Raw genomic sequence first — 18,873 nt, forward strand, 5'->3', positions numbered from 1 at the left:
TTTGATCAAAATCCTTTCAAAAATTAAATTTTAGATTCCGGATGGCAAAATTACCATTTTACCCTTTTTCTCCAAATTATACCGAAATTAAAATTTTTCACTTCTAAACCTCAAATCTTACTCCAATAAGTCAAATGGGGCCAAAAATATTTTCTAAAAATTTCCATTTTGTCCTTAGCTGGCAAATGACCATTTTGCCCCTAGATAGCGAAAAGTTCGGTTTGTCTTCAAATTGATCCTCGAACTTCAAATTACCATAATAAACCATTCTGTGAGTTTAAAATTCTTAATTTCATCATAAATTCTCTATTTGATCTAGTTCGAGGTTTAAATCAACTTTGTTGTACCTCTAGGTAAAATACCGACTTTTGTAAATTTTTTTTTTTTGGGACTCTCTTAGCATGCAAACATGCTATCCATCACATGTATGTCATAACAAATATTTTTATAGAGTCGGGCTTGTCATCTTCTCCCCCACTTGGTTCAACCATATGATCCTTCTTCATGACTGATTTCGACATCCGGCTAAATATTAATATTTTAATATTATTTTATTAATAAAACATTATTTTATTCTAAAAATTTTATCTTGTCTCCTTGGTACCCAAAATACCTTATTATGCCTCACTTGACTTCCAAATCGCCTTTTATCTCGCAAATTCTCCTCCGATAAAATTATTATTATTTTCTCACTTGCGAAATATTTTATCCTAAACTACTCCTTTCGTCTTTTATCACTTCTAAACATTTTAATTGACCTCAATTTGCATTCGATCAACTTTATTTATCACTATATCAAAGTATGGGGTATTTCAGGTTTAGAGAGAGAAAATTGTTAGATTAATTTGATTTTGAACTATGTTAGTGTTTAGTGTTAGTTTAGCATGTTTATGAGTAAAACAACAAGAAAAATATTCATTTTCTCCATGAATTTCTCTAGGCCGAATCTAGCCAATGGTGTGTGAGGATGAAGTTGACTTTATTTTAAGAGAATTAGATGGAAAAATGATGAATTATGAGGTTGGAAATTTAATGAGAATTTTTGGTGCAAAAAAATTGAAATTTTTACGCACTAGGGGTAAAAGCGTAATTTATGGTCCGAACTAATAAATTGCACCACATTCACAGTCATTGAGGTATTGTGGATATAATTGGATAATTGAAATTGAAATGGATGGAATTGGAGTTGAATTGGAGATTTTAGAAATTTACACTGTGTATAGGCGAGTTAGGTCGGACACTGTGATTAAGTGATTGTCCAAACATTTCACAACCTATATAGTGCATACGCATGGATAAGAGCCTGAAATAATATATATTGATTTGACACAAATTATTGAATTTTTTGTGTCATGTATTGTGAATAGGTGGTGAGCTATGTGATACGGGTAAAAGACTACACCCGAGGACCGAGAATAGGAGTATATCTACTCCTAGTATAGTGAGTAAACTTACTATCATCTTAATTATCTAGAGTAGAATTATTTAATTGTGTGATTTTATGAAAAAATGGTTTAATTGGAAAATTATTGTGTTTTATGGGAAAATGAGATTTTATAAAATTTTTGAAAATTTAATAATGATTTCAAAAATAGAGTAATTAAAGACCTATACTATGATTGTGTTGGCTATCCATGATTTTACATTAAATGGCTTATAATAAATGTGGGTATGACTGGTTATATTTATGATTTAAAGAATATGTGAACTGCTTTGATTTGCCTTGAATGTGTTAAGTGAGCCATGTCATACTATTGTGATTTTATTGGTTGGTGGATTATAAAGTGGGCACTACAGTGACGGGGGTTCCGTGGGCCAACCTAATTAGAAGGGCACGGTTCCCAATTATTGAGCTTACCTCGATTGGAAAGGCACGTAGGATAACTCCCTAAGTAGGATTTGAGTACACTTCACGCTGGCCACCACGTGAAACTGGGACTCAGCCAACGCCGAGGAACGACTGTGTTGTCAAAGGTGAAATGTGTTTGTGTGTGTGTCAATAAATAGCCTTGGCGGTCTCGGTAAGATGCCTTCGCGGGGTATCCCCGAGAATGGATTTTTGACAAGGGCCAAGTTTTTGAAAAGTACATAAGCCATGTTGAGTAATTGGATGAAATCCAATTATTTATATGGGTTGGGATGAATTATTTTAATTGTCTCCTATTACTCGGTTTTAGATTATTTTGATGATGTCTGTCTACTCACTGAGATTTTATAATCTCACCCCTTCTTCCTATACATTTTTCAAGCTCAGAATAGGCAGTAGACTATCAATTGCATCGAGAAGTAAATTTCGAAGTTGCATCCTAGAAAGCAAGGTTATAGACTTAAACCTTCTCAGTTATTTGGGGCCTACGGGTCATTGTACTTTAAATTGCATACTCCAGTTTTCTATATTACAGTATATATAAATTTATTTTGTTTTTATGTGCAGAAAATTAATTTTTGATGTTTCAAAAATATATATATATTGTTTTACATTAAAATAGATTATTTTAATTAATATTTTTATTTTATTTTATTATTCAAAAAAGAGATAGGAATGGAAAAACTGGTACAAAAACCTTGCGAGGTCTTGAAAGGCATTCGGGGGAAGAATATCTGTCGAGGCTTAGCGGCAATTGTCACGGGTTTCATGGGAGTTTTGGATCGTGACACTATTGAAATCCTCTAATGAAGGTGTGGGCGATCCATTATCATCATTACTTTTAGTACCAGTCACAACAACATCTTCATCAAGCTCATTTATACTTTCACCAACTTCAATTGAATCAAGAAGTGCAATAGGTAAGTTCATGTCATTAACACAGTCCAATTGTTCTACATAAATATCTAAAGTCCTCCTTTTCCTTAATTGATCAACCAATTTTGCATCATTGCTATAATCACCTAACAACTTCAAGCCCGTGTTCAATGACTTACTATCTTTAAAATAGCAAACTTTCATTGCTTTCCCTAAATCATAACCTAAATCCTTGACAGTAGATAGAATAGTCCAATAGCAAAGGATCTTCATCATACTCTACTACTAACCCATTAACATATCTAACTCTTCTTGTTCTTACCAATTTTCCTCCATGATGGTACCTTAGTTTGCATATTTCCTAAGTCATCTCATATAAAATAAAATATAAAAATCAATCATTTGCAACAGTTTGGCTAAATCTAAAAAAATTAATGATCATATAATAATAACTGGTCCATACATATTAATGCTCCAATCAACCCAAAAAAAGAACAAACAATAAATTTACTAGAGTCGTCCTAAAGCTAATGGAAGGTTGATTTGATTTGAAGGTGACAGTAGGGTAGACTTATAAAGTATTAAGCATATTCCTAAAAAGTGAAAGGAAACTGAATAAGGGGTGTCATCTTTCCATTGCTTATTGCACCATGTGCTTTATGCGAATGTCAACATAAATGTCAAGTTATTTTTTCTCATCATTCCATATTTATATACTGAATTCTTGTTTGCTAGCAAGTTGCAACTATAAAAGTTATAAATTGGAACATTATTTTATTTTATGTATAATTTGGACAGCAACTAAACTAATAAAGACGTTAATACAAATGTTTTTGGATATGATGTGTTGATGATTGGCTCCTTTCTTCTCATTTCCTACTGTGTTATTTATAACCGCAAGTTTTGAGATGATATGATTTCTTGGGAGTTGGTCTCTCGATTCTTTTGGTTTGTTTTTCTGTGTGAACCAAGGACTTTGGTTGGATCCACTCCCTTTTCATTACTGCTTCCTGATTTGATTGGTGATTGTGTGTGGCTGATTTTGGTTGCAAGTTTTGCTACTGACGAATGACTTTATGGCATAATGTCTTGCTGTCATTACTGAGATCTAATTGAAGACAAAACTGGGAGTTTGTGACTGTTGCATTGAGTTTGTCAGGTTCTGCCAACTGATTCTGTTTGTGATGAAGCTTCATGACTTTGATTTTAGTTGCGATGTCTATTGGTTTGATTGTTCAGAGTATGAGCTGATAAGGAAAGGGTTTTCTTCTTTATTCTTTTTGTTAAGCCTTTGTGTTGTTTTTACCCTTTGGCAAACTTTTTGACCTTTGTCGAATATTTTGGATCACTATTCTCTGTGATGTGGAGCTTTGTTACTTAAAATGTCTCTTTCTGATAAAGGTTTAATTAACCTTCTAGTTATAAAATCTTATATTTCTTTCAAAAAATAAAAGAAAGGTAAAACATAGAAGTAATTGTCCTAGGTTCGAGACATTCATGGATTTTGAGATTGCATTTATGAAATTGGTTGTCTTTAAATTTATGAATTTGATAGAAAAACAAAGATGGAACAATTCAAATAACTTAAGCCTACTCCAAGAGTACCAAATTTAAAGACCTACCATTCCAAGAAAATGCCATTTTAACTAAAAAATTGGCAATTAAATGAACCACTCAGAGGATGGAAACTAAATGCCAATGATGCTAAAATTGCAAAGTATCCTAAAGGCCAGTGTTTCATGTGACCATTAGGTACCAAGGATGTCGTTTATGTGTATATAGAGGCATCCACACAAGAAACTCCAATCAGCTTGACCAACTCTTTCATGAAACTTGTTTTATCAGTTTCTAGGATTTGGCAACTCCGAGCAGTAGCTTTCCAATGGTTTTTTATATATATATAATATAAAAGAAGTCACAAGATGTCAAACAGGTGATTCTAATTAACCAACTTAAGTTTCAAAGATGATTCACCGCTAGAGGTATAGATAGCTTTTGAGAATCTATACTAGTTTTATAACAGTGAAATTTGTCATCGTATTTTATTGACATTGACATCAAATTGAGTTTTACCTCTACTTGACATCAAATAGGGTTTTATAACAGTAAATAATAGACAATTAGGGTTCCAACCCAAAAACAATGTTATCAGAAAAAAAAAAAAAAAACCACCCAAAAGCAAGAGTCAAAGATTGTAAACCCTAAATAAACAAACACCAGTGGGAAACAAAATAGATCCCAAAATATCACAAACACCAATTTTTATATCGAATAAGTCAAATTACACCATATTTCTTGGACTAACCTATTGAAATTTAATGTGTCCTTATCTTGATTCTTTCTGCTTTATTTCATTCCCTCCCTTTTCAAATATTCAATCTTTTTCTTTAAAAAAAGAGAGCCCATTAACCTTAAAATGCAATATTTTGCCAAAAGAAACAAATTAAATGAGATTGCAACAAAATATTTTTATTTACCAATCTAATCTTTAATAGAAAATTGCTGATTCAAAACAAGTTGAATCTTTAAAAATAAAACCCATTTACCCTTAAAACATATTATTTTCCCCATCTTCAATTTCGTTCCAAAACCAAACACCACAATCCCTCTCTTGATTCTCCCTCTTGAACTGTTTTTTGTTTGTTTGTTCTTTTTTAATTTTTATGTTAATCTCATTCAATTTAGGGTTAAAGTGTTTTTGTCATGTTAGCAAGCATTTTTGCCACATCAATAGGTGCCATATAAGCATTACGTCACGTTAATACAAAATCAACATCACGTCAATACAAAATCAACATCACGTCAATTGATAGTACCATGTTAATTTAGTCAAAATATCATGTTAGTATACTTAATTATTAAATTTAATTATATTAAAATTAATAAATCAATAAAATATCAAAACTTAATTTACACAAATTATTATATAAGTACCAAAATCTATACTTTTTATAAAGTACATGAATAATTACATAATTTAACCTCATTTTAAATTGGTGAATGTTACTTTAAGACTATGATCGGATGGGATGCATCACAGCCCATACAACATTATACAAGGGCAAATTAGGAAATGCGAGGATTATCCTCGAGACAACGCGCCGACTCCGTAGCCACTTCAAAAAGAAACAGCCTCTTTACGCAACCCCCAAAGTCTCGCCCTCCTCCTCCCCCAAATTCCGACCAAGTCTCCTGCATTTCAATCCCGGATTCCCTGCTTCGCCCCTCTATCGACGAAAATGGAGGACTCTCCGATCAACCGTCTCGCCGAAGATTCGCTTCACCAGATCTTCTCTTCCCTTTCGCTTCGTCAAATCATGACTTGCCGCTCCGTTTGCAAGCTCTTTAACCAAATCTTGACTTCGCCATCTTTCATGCACCTCATCTCCACCCGATCCCATCTCAACCTCCTTGCTCTCCGCCCTCCTCATCACCATCATAATCACAGTCGCTACGAGCCCCTTTCTACTTCCCTCCACGTTTACGACCCCGATCAAAACAAATGGCTGCGAGTCAACCTCGATTTTCTTCCTTTCCGATCTCCTCACCCGGTTGCGTCTTCACTCGGTCTGGTTTACCTGTGGGCCGACTCACCTGACTCGTCCGACTCGAATAAGTCACTCATCGTTTGCAACCCCTTGACTCGCCAATACAGGGTCCTTCCTCAGCTCGGCTCGGCCTGGTCACGCCACGGCTCGGTCCTAGTTGACTCAAGGAACCGAGTTATGGTCTTAACCGAACTCGCCGCTCTTTACTTCTCCTTTTCTCAAAAAACCCAACAATGGCTCAAATTCTCTTCAAATTTACCATCCAAACCCCGAAGCCCTATTGTTGTCTCCAACTCCGTTTACGCCTTATGTGACGTCGGATCGCCGTGGAGGAGTAAGTGGAAATTATTCTCTTGCGCTGTCAATAACATGTTAAACTTAAATTTAAATGTGATGAACAACAATTGGGAATGCTTGGAGAGGCACGAATGGGGAGACATTTTCGATATCATGAAACGACCGCGTTTAATATGTGGCAACGGGAACAAAATCTTGATGATTGGGGGGTTAAAATCGAGTTATTCGTTGAATCAATCTTGTCTGACGATTTTGATATTGAGGTTAGATTTGGAAACGATGGAGTGGGAAGAGGCAACGAGAATGCCTGAGGATATGCACCAATGGTTTCAGGATAGTAAGTTTAAGGTGTTTGGAGGAGGGGATAGGGTTTGCTTTTCCGGGAAGAAAGTCCGAAGGTTGGCTCTCTGGGATTGTTGTGAATGGCGGTGGATTGATTGGGTGCCGGGAAACGGGGATGAGCTTTTCCGGGGATTTATGTTTGAGGCTAGGCTTACCCTACTGCCTTGAATTAATCGGTATGTTGTTGCACTGTTTAGTATTCTGAAATATTGTTGTATTTTGTTGATGTTCTTTTTAGTGAAAAGCATGTTTCAAGATAGTGCGAAAACAATGCAATCTGTTGTCAAGAGTAAAAAGGGTGAATTCTGTTCAATTTGTTCTCAAGCAATGTAACTTGATGCTGATAATGGGAAACAGAAGAATGTTACATCTCTTTGATTATTCTTTTAAGTGCTTGATTGAGACATCAAGTTCAAATATTGAAAGAAATGATACCTTTTGTGTTATTTGTTACTACGAAGTGTTTCTTTTTTCTCTTGGGGAAATGTGGAATAGTTGAAATTAATGGAAGCAGTGTATGTTACAGTATCATATGATGCATTATTGATATTAATGGTTTCAAGCGTCATTTAGTAATCTGTTGTTTAGATAGTGCAATTGCTAACACTAACATTATGGTGTGTTGATTAGAGTGTTATTTGTGATTTTTGGTAATTTGGGAATCACAGTATGGTGTGTTCCTGTTGAATCCATAGTCTATTCAAGGACATATAATAAAGGCACCAGCTGACAGATCTCTGAAATTAATTGAAATGGTGCTTTAGATATTCTTTTGGGTTGCCATGCTAGACATCCTTTTGTAGGCTTAAAGTGAGGAGGTATTCCACCCTCCATGAGGGGAGGATAAGCTCAAAGAAAAAGGCATTCCGCCCTCCATGAGGGGGACTATGAATGGTTGTGCAGGAATTCTTTCCTTTATCTTGTGAATATGTGTTGTTCAGAAAATTATTATGATGTTACTTTATATATGATAGGCAGCCGTCATTGCCTTTTAATTTAGATGCTATCTGGATAATTTGGAAGGGCTTGAATGTGATTTATCAGCATTGGTGACTTCCTGATCTTTGGGCATAAGAAGACTGACTTTTGTGTTTACAGGAAGATCAAGGGATTGAATGCACAGATAAAGTTGAGCTTTTTGAACTAATGCCGAACTGACATTAAAACAAGTACTCTTATTTTCTTAGGTCTCAAATATTTCCTTTTAAACATAAGGAAATGGTAGGTGGAAAGAAATGAATGAGCACATACAAGGCTTGGGATTAAGCACACATAGCATACCATTGCTAGTTACTTGCATATGAGCATGTATTAGGCATTGAATTTAGGACATGGTCCACAATTCTAGAGAGTTTAGGAATTTTCTGTAGTTATTTTAGCATGGCATATGTTCTGAAATTTCATCTGCTACTTTATAACTCAGCATACTTGGGCTGGGCAACATCCATGTAAGATTTAGCTTATATATAATGTAGTATTTTAACAGCTAACCTTGTGAAAGGAGGATCTCTGAGGTAAAAATCTCTAAAAAAATCCACAAAACTTCAGGTTGTATCATACAATTCCATTTACATGTTCCAAATCTTACAGCCCTAATCTTGAGTTAAAAGATTATTAATTGCCTAGAAATTCCTATTAATGAAAATCCAGGCAAACAAGAGTACTGATCAGCTGCCAAACTGAAATTGGAGAATATTATTATGGTGTGTGTATTGTGGATTGCCTTAAGCTTGCCAGGGTTAGGCTTGGATAAAAGAAAAGATGTTAATAGAATTTCAAGTAGGGACGTAAACAAAGATTTAAAAAAGTTTAGCAACCCCAGCCCATATTGGGACTAACACTGCATTTTAAAATATGCAAGTTTATCCCAAACTTAATCTCTGTATACCCAAATGCTGTGTATGTTAAACCCCAAAACCCAGCTAGAGCCGAAATCACCTACTTGAATCGAATCTTGCAAAAGAGAGTATTCATTTTACACTCGATGCCTTCTTTTTCTTTGCCTCAGAAACTTGTTGCCTCTAAATATTTATGCTCTTTGCTTTTGCCTTTGCCTTTGCCTGCTTCATTGTTCTGTTTTTGCTGAAAAAGCAACAATGCCTTTAGAAATCAGGCTGCATGACTTAAAGGTAACCATTTTCTTTTGTTATGTTGGAGATGTTGTTACGGGAGTTATTTCGTTGAGAGAGGAAAGGAGTAAAGTTGGCCTTAAAATTTAAAGACCGGTTTCAGGACAAGTAAGAACGTCCTATAACAATAATAATAATTGAGAAGCACATGGAAGTGGTGGTACGTCCCTAAAGTTTATTATTTACATAATCTCACAAACTTGTACATCCTAAAGTTCTTACCAATATCAACGCTAAAGAAATGAAAGTGGCGATATGATTAATTCCTCCTTAAATAAATAATAGATCATTGGTATAAGGGAAAACATATTTTGTGAGATAATCTTTGTCGCTTACCAAGCACTTGAATCCTTTAATTTAAATAGTATTAGATTATAATTCTACCACACATGAAGTGAGAGAGTCGCACATTGCTTCAAAAAGATAAAATGGATAAAATAGTATTTTTGTTATTAATACTAGATTTTTGATATTTTATTTAATTTAATTGTGTAATAAGGTCTTCATTATTCTAACTCTTTCACTTATAAAAAAAATGAGTCTACTTTAATCTAAGCTTAGTTTGATTGTAGTATCTTCTTACAGGGTCTCACGTCATTGAACACTTAATAAACTCTAATATTATTTATTATAAACTCATATTTTTAACTCAAAATTTATTAAATGAAGAAAAAAACCTTTATTAATAAGTATCTTTTAGTAATGTGAAATTTGTGATATTAAGCATTGCTCTTTATTCTGATAAGTTTGGATCAGATAAAATTTTCCCACACTGACTTGATATGAAAAAAAAAAAGAAATTATGAGGAATAGTCTTTCTTGATAAGGATATTTTAAAAATAATCATCAAAATAAATTTAATTATTTTTAATCATATTTAGCCATAACTTGACAAAAAATACCCTTGAAACTATTTCAAATAAATTAAACCATTCATCACAATTTTTCCTCATTTGTGTTTTTGATTTCTCTCTCTCACCATCCTAGTCTCTCAAATTTTATCGATTTCTCTCTTCAGCATTCGTCTGTTATGTTTCCGATTTCTCTCTCCCGTATTTTCAGATTTTTCTTTCTCGCGCTTTCAAGACATCAAGCAATGGTTTTGATGTGCTTAGGTAGGTGGCTATTTGAAAATTTTGATTTTTAGGTATTTTTAGTAAAACTAAAACTGTAGAAATGATCACAAATATTTAAAATAACTGTTAATTGAATCAATTCAGGATCTAAACACTAATAAACTTAAAATTTTGAAATTTATAAACTTAGATTTTGAAAGGAATTTTTTTTATTTTTAGTTGAAATATATGTTTTAGATAAGAAAATTTATGGTTTGATTTATGAAAATATGTTGGAAACACTTTAATCGACACCAAATTGTCAAAAAAATAAAAAGAAATGAAGAGAGTTAAGAGGATTTGAAGTTTTGGTTTATAAATAATAACAACATTTTAGATATTAAAGTGTAACAAAATATTTTTGAATATGACATGTAATAATAATATTTTTTCAATATAGCATGTGATAATAATATTTTTTCAATATAGCATGTAACAACAATATTTTTTTTTTCAACATGACGTGTAATAACATTTTTTAATCCTAGGGTGTAACATGTTTTTGTACATAACGTGTAACAATCATATTTTTTTTAACATAACGTGTAATAACCTAACCATGATATGTCACATATTTTTGTACATGACGTGTCACATGTTTCTGTACATGATATGTAACAACCTAACCATGACGTGTTACATGTTTTTACATATGACGTGTAACAACTAAATCATAACGTGTAATATATTTTTGTACATAACGTATAACACTAGAGTGTAATTTCATTAAAAATAATTTTATTTAATTTAATTAAAAATAGTTAAAATTATAAAAAAATATTTTAAAAAATATCTTATTTTTAAAAATACCTAAAAAAAATTATAATCCTACCGTTTCTCCCCGCTAACGGCGTGGCAGAGACTGGGTTCCGAACTCCCGAGCCGTCAGCTTTGTGAATGATCCTTGGGAGATGCTATGAGCCAAGAAGAACCAGTAACATCAAACACAAAGAAGACGACAAATTTTGGACAACACGTGGCGAGTGGATCACAAAATAAATATCTGTCGTTTTCCGGAAGAGAACCAGCCACGTGATGCCATCTCAATCCAATAGCGAATCTCCATTTCCCCCTCTAGTGGGCCATGCAGAATCACAAAAGGTTAGCCGGATCAAAGAAAGCCCATCTAGGCAAATTTAATTTAGCAAAATCCAAATATCTCCTCTAAAGGCATCTTAATTTTCTTGTTTTATAATAATATTTTTGATCTTTTAATTATTAATATTGTTAGTTAATAATTAAAAAAATTAAATTTTAATATCAGATAAATATTTTAAGGTGCAAATGACCTTTATATCATTGTTTTAATTTAGACATATTCTTTTGAAAAAAAAATTTCTACTCATCCTCTCTCAAAAACTTTAATTAATCGTAAAAAATAGAATTTTGAATAAAAAATAAAAAATTAATAAAAAAGATAAGAGAAGAAAAGAAATGAAAAACTTTAATATAATTTCCATAGTATTGATGTCAGTGAATCTTTTATTCTTCAAATGGCAGAGGTCAAAAAATATTAATAATTTTTTTGTATTTTTTTCTTTTAAATCACAATTCTTTTAGTTAATAAAAACTAAAGTTGTAGTTTTTCGAATTAAAACACCAATATGATGGGATTTTTTATATTGATAGAGAGAAGCTTTGTTGATATTACTGAAAATTTAAGAACCTAAATAATAGGTGGTCATGTTGGTAAGTGGTATTGTGTATGCTACTATTAAGTGTAATAATCTTTTTGTAAATCGTACTAAGCTTGGGTATCCTTTTTGTAAGGTAACCCAACACTCAAGTTGGTTCAATTTTTTATAGATTTTGTAAGGGATTGTAGGTTTTTTTTTTTTTTTTTTAGGAGAAGGGATTTGAATCTTATTCTTTGAGTAAGAAGATGATGTATTAACTAATAAACTAAATGCTTAGCTGTAAGAAGTTTTGTAAGGTGCTGTGCAAAATCTTCAAACTAAATTGATGAAAACTTGAAACAACACTTTGTAACTTCTCTTCAGATGAATACAATGATTTTATTTTATTTAAAAAAAAAACTAAAGTTGTGAGAAAAAGAAAAAATATCCAAAAAGAGAAGAGAAAATTCTTGAAGTTACAAGAAAAAAAAGGAATTCAAAAAATGAGTGTTGATTATTACAAATTTTTTCAAGTGGATCAAAATGCAAAAGATGAAATTTAAAAAAAAAAACTTATTCAAATTCTTTTAGTTTTTTTTTAAGATTTTTAAAAGAGAACAGAGATAATGTATTATTTTAAGAAGGTATTTGTGTTTAAAATATTTATGTAATATTGGATTGTATTTTTTTTAATTATTGACTAACAATGTTAAGAGTTAGAAGACTAAAAGTATTGTTATAAAAAAAGAGATTAAATTTTCCTTTTAGAATAATTGAAAGGTTTTTTTTTTTTTCAAAATATCTCCAGCGCCACGCGGCGCTGGCAATTATTATGCTTCGGATTTGACTTCAGTCTTCGTTTCATGGTTTGGTTTGATTTGAAATCATCTTTCTTTATTGGGAAGGTCGGTCCATGTATAAAAGTTTTATAATGTTGGTAGGTCAATTAATTAAAGTGTTTTAATTTTTCTGCACGTTTGGTATAGCTATTTCCCCTCTATTCTTAGCTCTTTCTTGTGCCTTTGTTTGGTTTAAAATTGAGACATGGAATAAAGATTCTGTAGGAATAAAAATTCTGTAAAATCAGTTAAAACTCAACCTTAGCTATTCCCTTCTCTCCCCTTGGTAATATCTATTCCATGAGACAAGAAATAGCTTTTAAATATATAATGACTAAAATACTCCTTATAACCTAAAAATATTACAACTTTAAACCTATAAATACTTTTTTTCTTCTCATTTGCCCTTTTCTTTCTCTCTCTTCTCATCTTCTTTCCTCTCTCATTCTCTCTCTAATTGGCACTCAACACCAGCGACGACGGCTGCAACGACGATGACGGTGGCGACAACAATCGAATATGGTCGGAAAGCGTTGATCTAGTCCTTTCCGACAACATTCAATCGAGATCCAATCAAATTTGGCACTCAACGGCCAGATCTGATCGCGGGAAGCACCGGATCTGGTGCTTCCCGACCAGATCCTACGGTTGGATCTGGCACTCCACGGCCAGATCCAGTAGTTGAGAAGCACCGATCTAGTGCCGTAGTGGCCAGATCCGACCACATGGTGCACCAGATCGACGTTTTGTTACACCGGTCCCCTTTTCGCCTATCGACCCATGAAAAAGAAAAAGGAAAAAAATAGAATAAAAAAGAATAAATTATTTGTAAAATTTAAAATATTAATATTTTATATATAATTTAAATATTATTAATATTAATATGATTAAAATATTAATATTTTAAACTATTAATGTTTTATTTATTAAATTATTAATATATTAAAAATTTAAAGAGTATAAATAAAAATAAAAATATTAATATTTTAATTAAAATAATATTAAATTATAAAAAAATATTATTAATTATAATATTAATAATTAAATTATATTAAAATATTGATATTTAAATTATTAATTATTAATATTTTAATTAATTATAAATTATTAATATTTAAAAAATAAAATAAAAATAAATAATTATATATAATAAATGATATTTTTATCTTTTTATTTTTTATTTTTTTTATTCTAAAGCTATTGTTACCAACCAAACACTGTAATAAGTCATAATAATTATTCTTACTCTATTTTATTCTCTATATCAAACTACGTAATATTTATTTTATTTTATTTCCACATAATAACTATTTTATTTCATTTTTATCTATTTCACGAATCAAACGTGCTATTTGGATTTTAAACTTGACCTGTTTACTGTTGTTGAGTACATTGATTGAATTGGGTAGGCAGAGAATGAAGCAAAGATATCTCAAACAGGGGAGATTGAGATTCTCGACCAGCAATCAGAAAGAGGGATGAGTTATGCGTATATGGTATACCTCACCTCATTCCACCTCGCTTAACGTAGATTTTGTTTAGTTTTAGAAAAATTAGATTAGCACTCGTTCGAAGGAATTAAGTAACGTTATTTGGGGATAATTTATAAATGTATTATTTAAAAATAATACAAAAAAATAAATAATAAATCAATAGATAATGGAATTATGTGGACATGTTAATATATATTACAAAACATCTTTAAACTCATTTGGTTTTTATAACAAAGTGAATAGGTTCTGTAAAAGTTAGAAAGCGGACAGGAGGCAACCTCATTGAGGCTGGCGCCTATAAATAGGATACCAACAAGTGCCCAAAAGGACGTCCCTCTCTCGCTCTCGCTCTGCTCCTCTCCATCTCCGTTTTCCTTGATACTTCTCAGATCTACAATAACTCGAGAAGCTGCGGAAAACTTACAAAGAAATAATAATAATAAAACAAAGAACCATTTTACCAAATCCTTCGCATTTCATTTCACTTCAAATTTATCCGCTATTTTCACCTTTGTTTCTATTGTGATCTAAAAGATCATGGCTGGGGCTGTAGAGATTGAAACGGCGTCGCCGAACGTCATCAGCGAGGTGGAGATCTTGGCGGTTGACTTCGATCCGACGGCTGTGGTGGCCGAACCGTTGCCGCCGGTTGTAACGGCGGCGGACGGTGGGCCCAGCGAATCGGAGGAGGAAGAAGAAGGAGTGGGGAAGCCGGTGAAGAAGAGCAGGGAGATTGTGTTGGGGAGGAACGTGCACACCTCGTGCCTGGCAGTCACGGAGCCAGAAGCTAACGATGAGTTCACCGGTGACAAGGACGCATACATGGCTGGAGTCTTGGCTCGATACCGCAAAACCCTCATGGAGCGGACCAAGCACCATTTAGGTAAACAAAATGTCTTTCATATTTAATGCAAGCTGTTAATTTGAGTTCATTTTCTGTTTAGTTGTTGTTTAATTGAGAGATTATATATTCATTTAACACACAAAGAACAGGGTAATGTGCCTTGTTTCAAAAAAAACAAAAACAAAAAGACAGAAAAAATAAAAAGATAACGTGCCTTAACTTTTTTTGAACATTTATGACGTAAATAAATATTGAGAGAAAGTGAGTTCGGTGTTGGTCTTTCTTAAAGGAGTACTTGTGAATTGAAAGATCTCAAATTTGTGTTCCGTTTGATTGTTGTTTGGATATTGAAAAAGTTGCTTAAAAGCAAAAGCAGATAGTAGAAAGCAAAAGCCCAGTTAACTAAAAATGAAGAAATGAATAAAATGTAACACCAATTTTAATATGATTGTTATAAAAATACTTAAAATCATACATTTTGTTTTATAAAAATTTATATTTTTAAGCTTTAGATTCTTAAAAAATATTAGTTCTTTCTTTTCCATAAAAAATCCAGGTTTTTCCCTTTTGCTTTCAAAAAAAAAAAAAAAAAGCAAGTAGCAAAAACATTAACCAATGGTAGCTTAACTTGCAAGGACTTTTAGTTATATTGATCCTGCCATTAATTTTCATTGAGGCCTTGCAATTTATAGGCTATTAATTGAAGTGCAACTTTTCAGGCTATCCTTATAATCTGGACTTCGAATATGGTGCGCTAGCTCAGTTACAGCATTTCTCGATCAACAATCTTGGAGATCCATTTATTGAGAGCAACTATGGTGTTCACTCAAGGCAGTTTGAAGTTGGTGTGTTGGATTGGTTTGCCCGTTTGTGGGAAATAGAGAAGAATGAATACTGGGGTTACATTACAAATTGTGGCACAGAAGGCAATCTTCATGGAATTTTAGTTGGGTTAGTGTTAGTTTAAAACTTGGTTACTTGCGTTTCAAACATCACATCTTTTTTTTTTTTAATAATTGGGGAAAAAGGGATTTGAACCCTGCTCTTTAGGCAGGGGATCATGCATCAACCAATGAACTAAATGCTCAGGTGTCAACATTGCATCTTATTGTAATTGAAAAGCATAAATGATAGATGATTGAATTTTGCAGGAGGGAAGTGTTTCCAGATGGAATTTTGTATGCATCACGGGAGTCACACTACTCTATCTTTAAAGCTGCTCGAATGTATCGAATGGAGTGTGTGAAAGTTGATACTCTGGTCTCGGGTGAGATTGATTGCAGTGACTTCAGAGTTAAGTTGCTCGCTAACAAGGACAAACCAGCAATAATCAATGTTAACATAGGTCTCTCTCTCTCTCTCTCTCTCTCTCTCATGCATATACATCCCCACACTGTCACAGAAATATGCCAACCAAATGTCGTGGGTTTTGTTTTAATGAGATAAATAACTTGGATAATAATGTTTACTGAAGGAACAACTGTTAAAGGAGCTGTAGATGACCTTGATCTTGTGATACAAACCCTTGAAGAAAGTGGATTTTCACATGATCGGTTCTACATTCATTGTGATGGAGCTTTGTTTGGACTCATGATGCCTTTTGTTAAACGGGTAAGTTATCACGTGTATAGCTTTTGTTTTAATGTGTGTTTGAGAGAAGCTAGCAAAGCTTGGTGGTCCCCTGAACTTTCCATCAATCATACCTTGCAAGTTGTGAGCAGAGTCAGCAGACTGCTTTTCTTCTGCCAAATTTGTAATTTTTTACCTAGCAAGTCTAGCATGTTAAATGGTATGTGTTTCCTCTCGATTTGACTATAAAAACTGAATTAGCCTATAATTAGGGCTGAATTGACAGTGCGTCAGGATTTTTGCCTGAAGAACAGAGATAAAGTAACATAGTCTTTTGTCACTGTTAATGGTCTGTTTATATGCTAGTGCTTTGATTACTACGAACCTATGCTTTCTAAAATAATTCACCTGGATGAATTATGTGATTTGCTTTCTTGCCTTGGGTGCAACACTGCTAACCTTATAATAAATCTTCATGTTTGTTGACATGTTTAAAAGAAGTGAAAGGACTCAACATGGTTATTAAACATGTTTCCTATCTGTAAGTAGATGATGAGTTTGTGTATAATGTTATTCGTTTGTTCTCAAACTCTTATCTTACTGTGTTACTTTTTCTTCCTGTCTGGATGCCTTTTACCACTTAAGTTTGATAGTTGATATTATTCTTGGTGGTGAACAGGCACCAAAGGTTACTTTCAAGAAGCCCATTGGAAGTGTTAGTGTCTCCGGCCACAAGTTTGTGGGTTGTCCAATGCCTTGTGGTGTTCAGATCACAAGGATGGAGCACATTAATGTGCTCTCAAGCAATGTTGAATACCTTGCATCAAGGGATGCTACAATCATGGGAAGTCGGAATGGTCATGCTCCTATTTTTCTTTGGTATACTCTCAACAGAAAAGGTTATAAAGGGTTTCAAAAGGAAGTTCAGAAGTGCCTCAGAAATGCTCACTACTTGAAGGACCGGCTGCGTGGGGCTGGGATCAGTGCTATGCTTAATGAACTCAGCAGTACCGTTGTGTTTGAGCGGCCCCGGGATGAGGAGTTTGTTCGTAGGTGGCAACTAGCTTGTGAAGGGAATATAGCACATGTGGTGGTGATGCCAAATGTGACCATTGAGAAGCTGGATCTCTTCTTGGATGAATTAGTTGAAAAACGATCAACCTGGTATCAGGAAGAACATGATCAGCCTCCTTGTATTGCAGCAGATGTAGGGAAAGAGAATTGTGCTTGTGCTCTGCACAAGTGACAAAATGATCATTTATCATGATTCAGAATTATTCCTCTGCTTTCTTGTAGTTTGACATTTGATTTTAGTGGAATCTAGATTTGATTCACAAGTATTTCCTTTTACCATAAAGGCTTTCGCATTCTCATGCTTGTTCCTTGCATTTCTCGAGTAAATGTTGTCGTAATTAGCAATGCCTAAAAAGTAGTGAGCATCATTCTCTTTTATCATTGACCTCGGGACCTTTCGGTTCACAGCCATATCTATTTTTCATTTCAAGGATTATGTTGTTTAATTTGTCTGACATTTTTGAATTTGGGATGTAATATTCCCCAGATTCTACTTCCCAATAAGCAGAATCATATTCTAGATGAAATCTCCTATTCATAAAAAAAAAAAAAAATCTTAGCCACCCTTTTCTTTTGAGCATTAAGTCTGCCCAAGGCAACAAGTTTAGTGTCATCCAAATCTTCCTGCCTCTCTCAACCAACATTTCCATAGGTAGAAGAACATCATGACCTATGCAAGGGTAAAACAAAACTTACCTTTGTACAGGATCTCTAAGACTTCTAAAGCCCAAAGGGCTTTCCACAATAACTCTTGCCACTTTTGTGGATTGGAAGCTTCTGATTCGTCATTATTATTTTTTTAATTGAAGAAAGGAGAATTTAAATTTTATTTTTTAAATAAGATATTATACACTAATTAATAAATTAAATACTTAACTATTTGTTTTTTTTTATGCTGGAAGTTCTCGCAGGTCCCAGCTACTCTGTAATCATTTTATTAAAAATCGAAAAAATTAAGTACAATGGGGAGGGGGACATAAACCGAACCTCCAGAGTTACAAGAGTTTGAGAAAGATAAAGAAAGTTACATGAAATGGTAAATTTCATTTTATGTGCATATTTTTGAATGCTATCATAAAAGTGAAACTTTACCATATTACAAGGATCTAAGTAATAAAATAACATAAATTAAATAGGAGTACTACTCCTTTACATTTATTTAAAACGAACATATGGTAAATTTATTTTATCTAATCTAATTATACCTCTAAGCTGACCTTCTACTTGTGAAAATACCTGTAGATTTTGGTGTGTATGCCCCTGA

General features: G+C 33.2%; 2 protein-coding genes and 1 long non-coding RNA gene across 3 annotated transcripts in view; 2 read left to right on the forward strand and 1 right to left on the reverse strand.

Annotated features, from left to right (window-relative positions):
* The window catches only part of LOC148761174 (uncharacterized), an 87,862-nt gene that overhangs the window by 33,494 nt on the left and 35,495 nt on the right, over positions 1 to 18,873 (reverse strand). The gene's annotated exons all lie outside the window — the stretch shown is intronic.
* LOC18592586 (F-box family protein) lies at positions 5,795 to 7,506 on the forward strand. The gene has a single exon (XM_007019399.3). It carries the CDS (start codon positions 5,983 to 5,985, stop codon positions 7,096 to 7,098), a length of 1,116 nt encoding a protein of 371 aa, XP_007019461.1. The 5' UTR covers positions 5,795 to 5,982; the 3' UTR covers positions 7,099 to 7,506.
* On the forward strand, positions 14,356 to 17,875 carry EMB1075 (Pyridoxal phosphate (PLP)-dependent transferases superfamily protein). The gene is made up of 5 exons (XM_007019401.3): positions 14,356 to 15,005; positions 15,686 to 15,917; positions 16,118 to 16,311; positions 16,441 to 16,577; positions 17,215 to 17,875. Exons 1-5 carry the CDS (start codon positions 14,660 to 14,662, stop codon positions 17,779 to 17,781), a joined length of 1,476 nt encoding a protein of 491 aa, XP_007019463.1. The 5' UTR covers positions 14,356 to 14,659; the 3' UTR covers positions 17,782 to 17,875.

The sequence above is a fragment of the Theobroma cacao genome, chromosome 8, assembly GCF_053813885.1.
Source record: "Theobroma cacao isolate CCN51 chromosome 8, ASM5381388v1, whole genome shotgun sequence".
Classification (NCBI taxonomy): domain Eukaryota; kingdom Viridiplantae; phylum Streptophyta; class Magnoliopsida; order Malvales; family Malvaceae; genus Theobroma; species Theobroma cacao.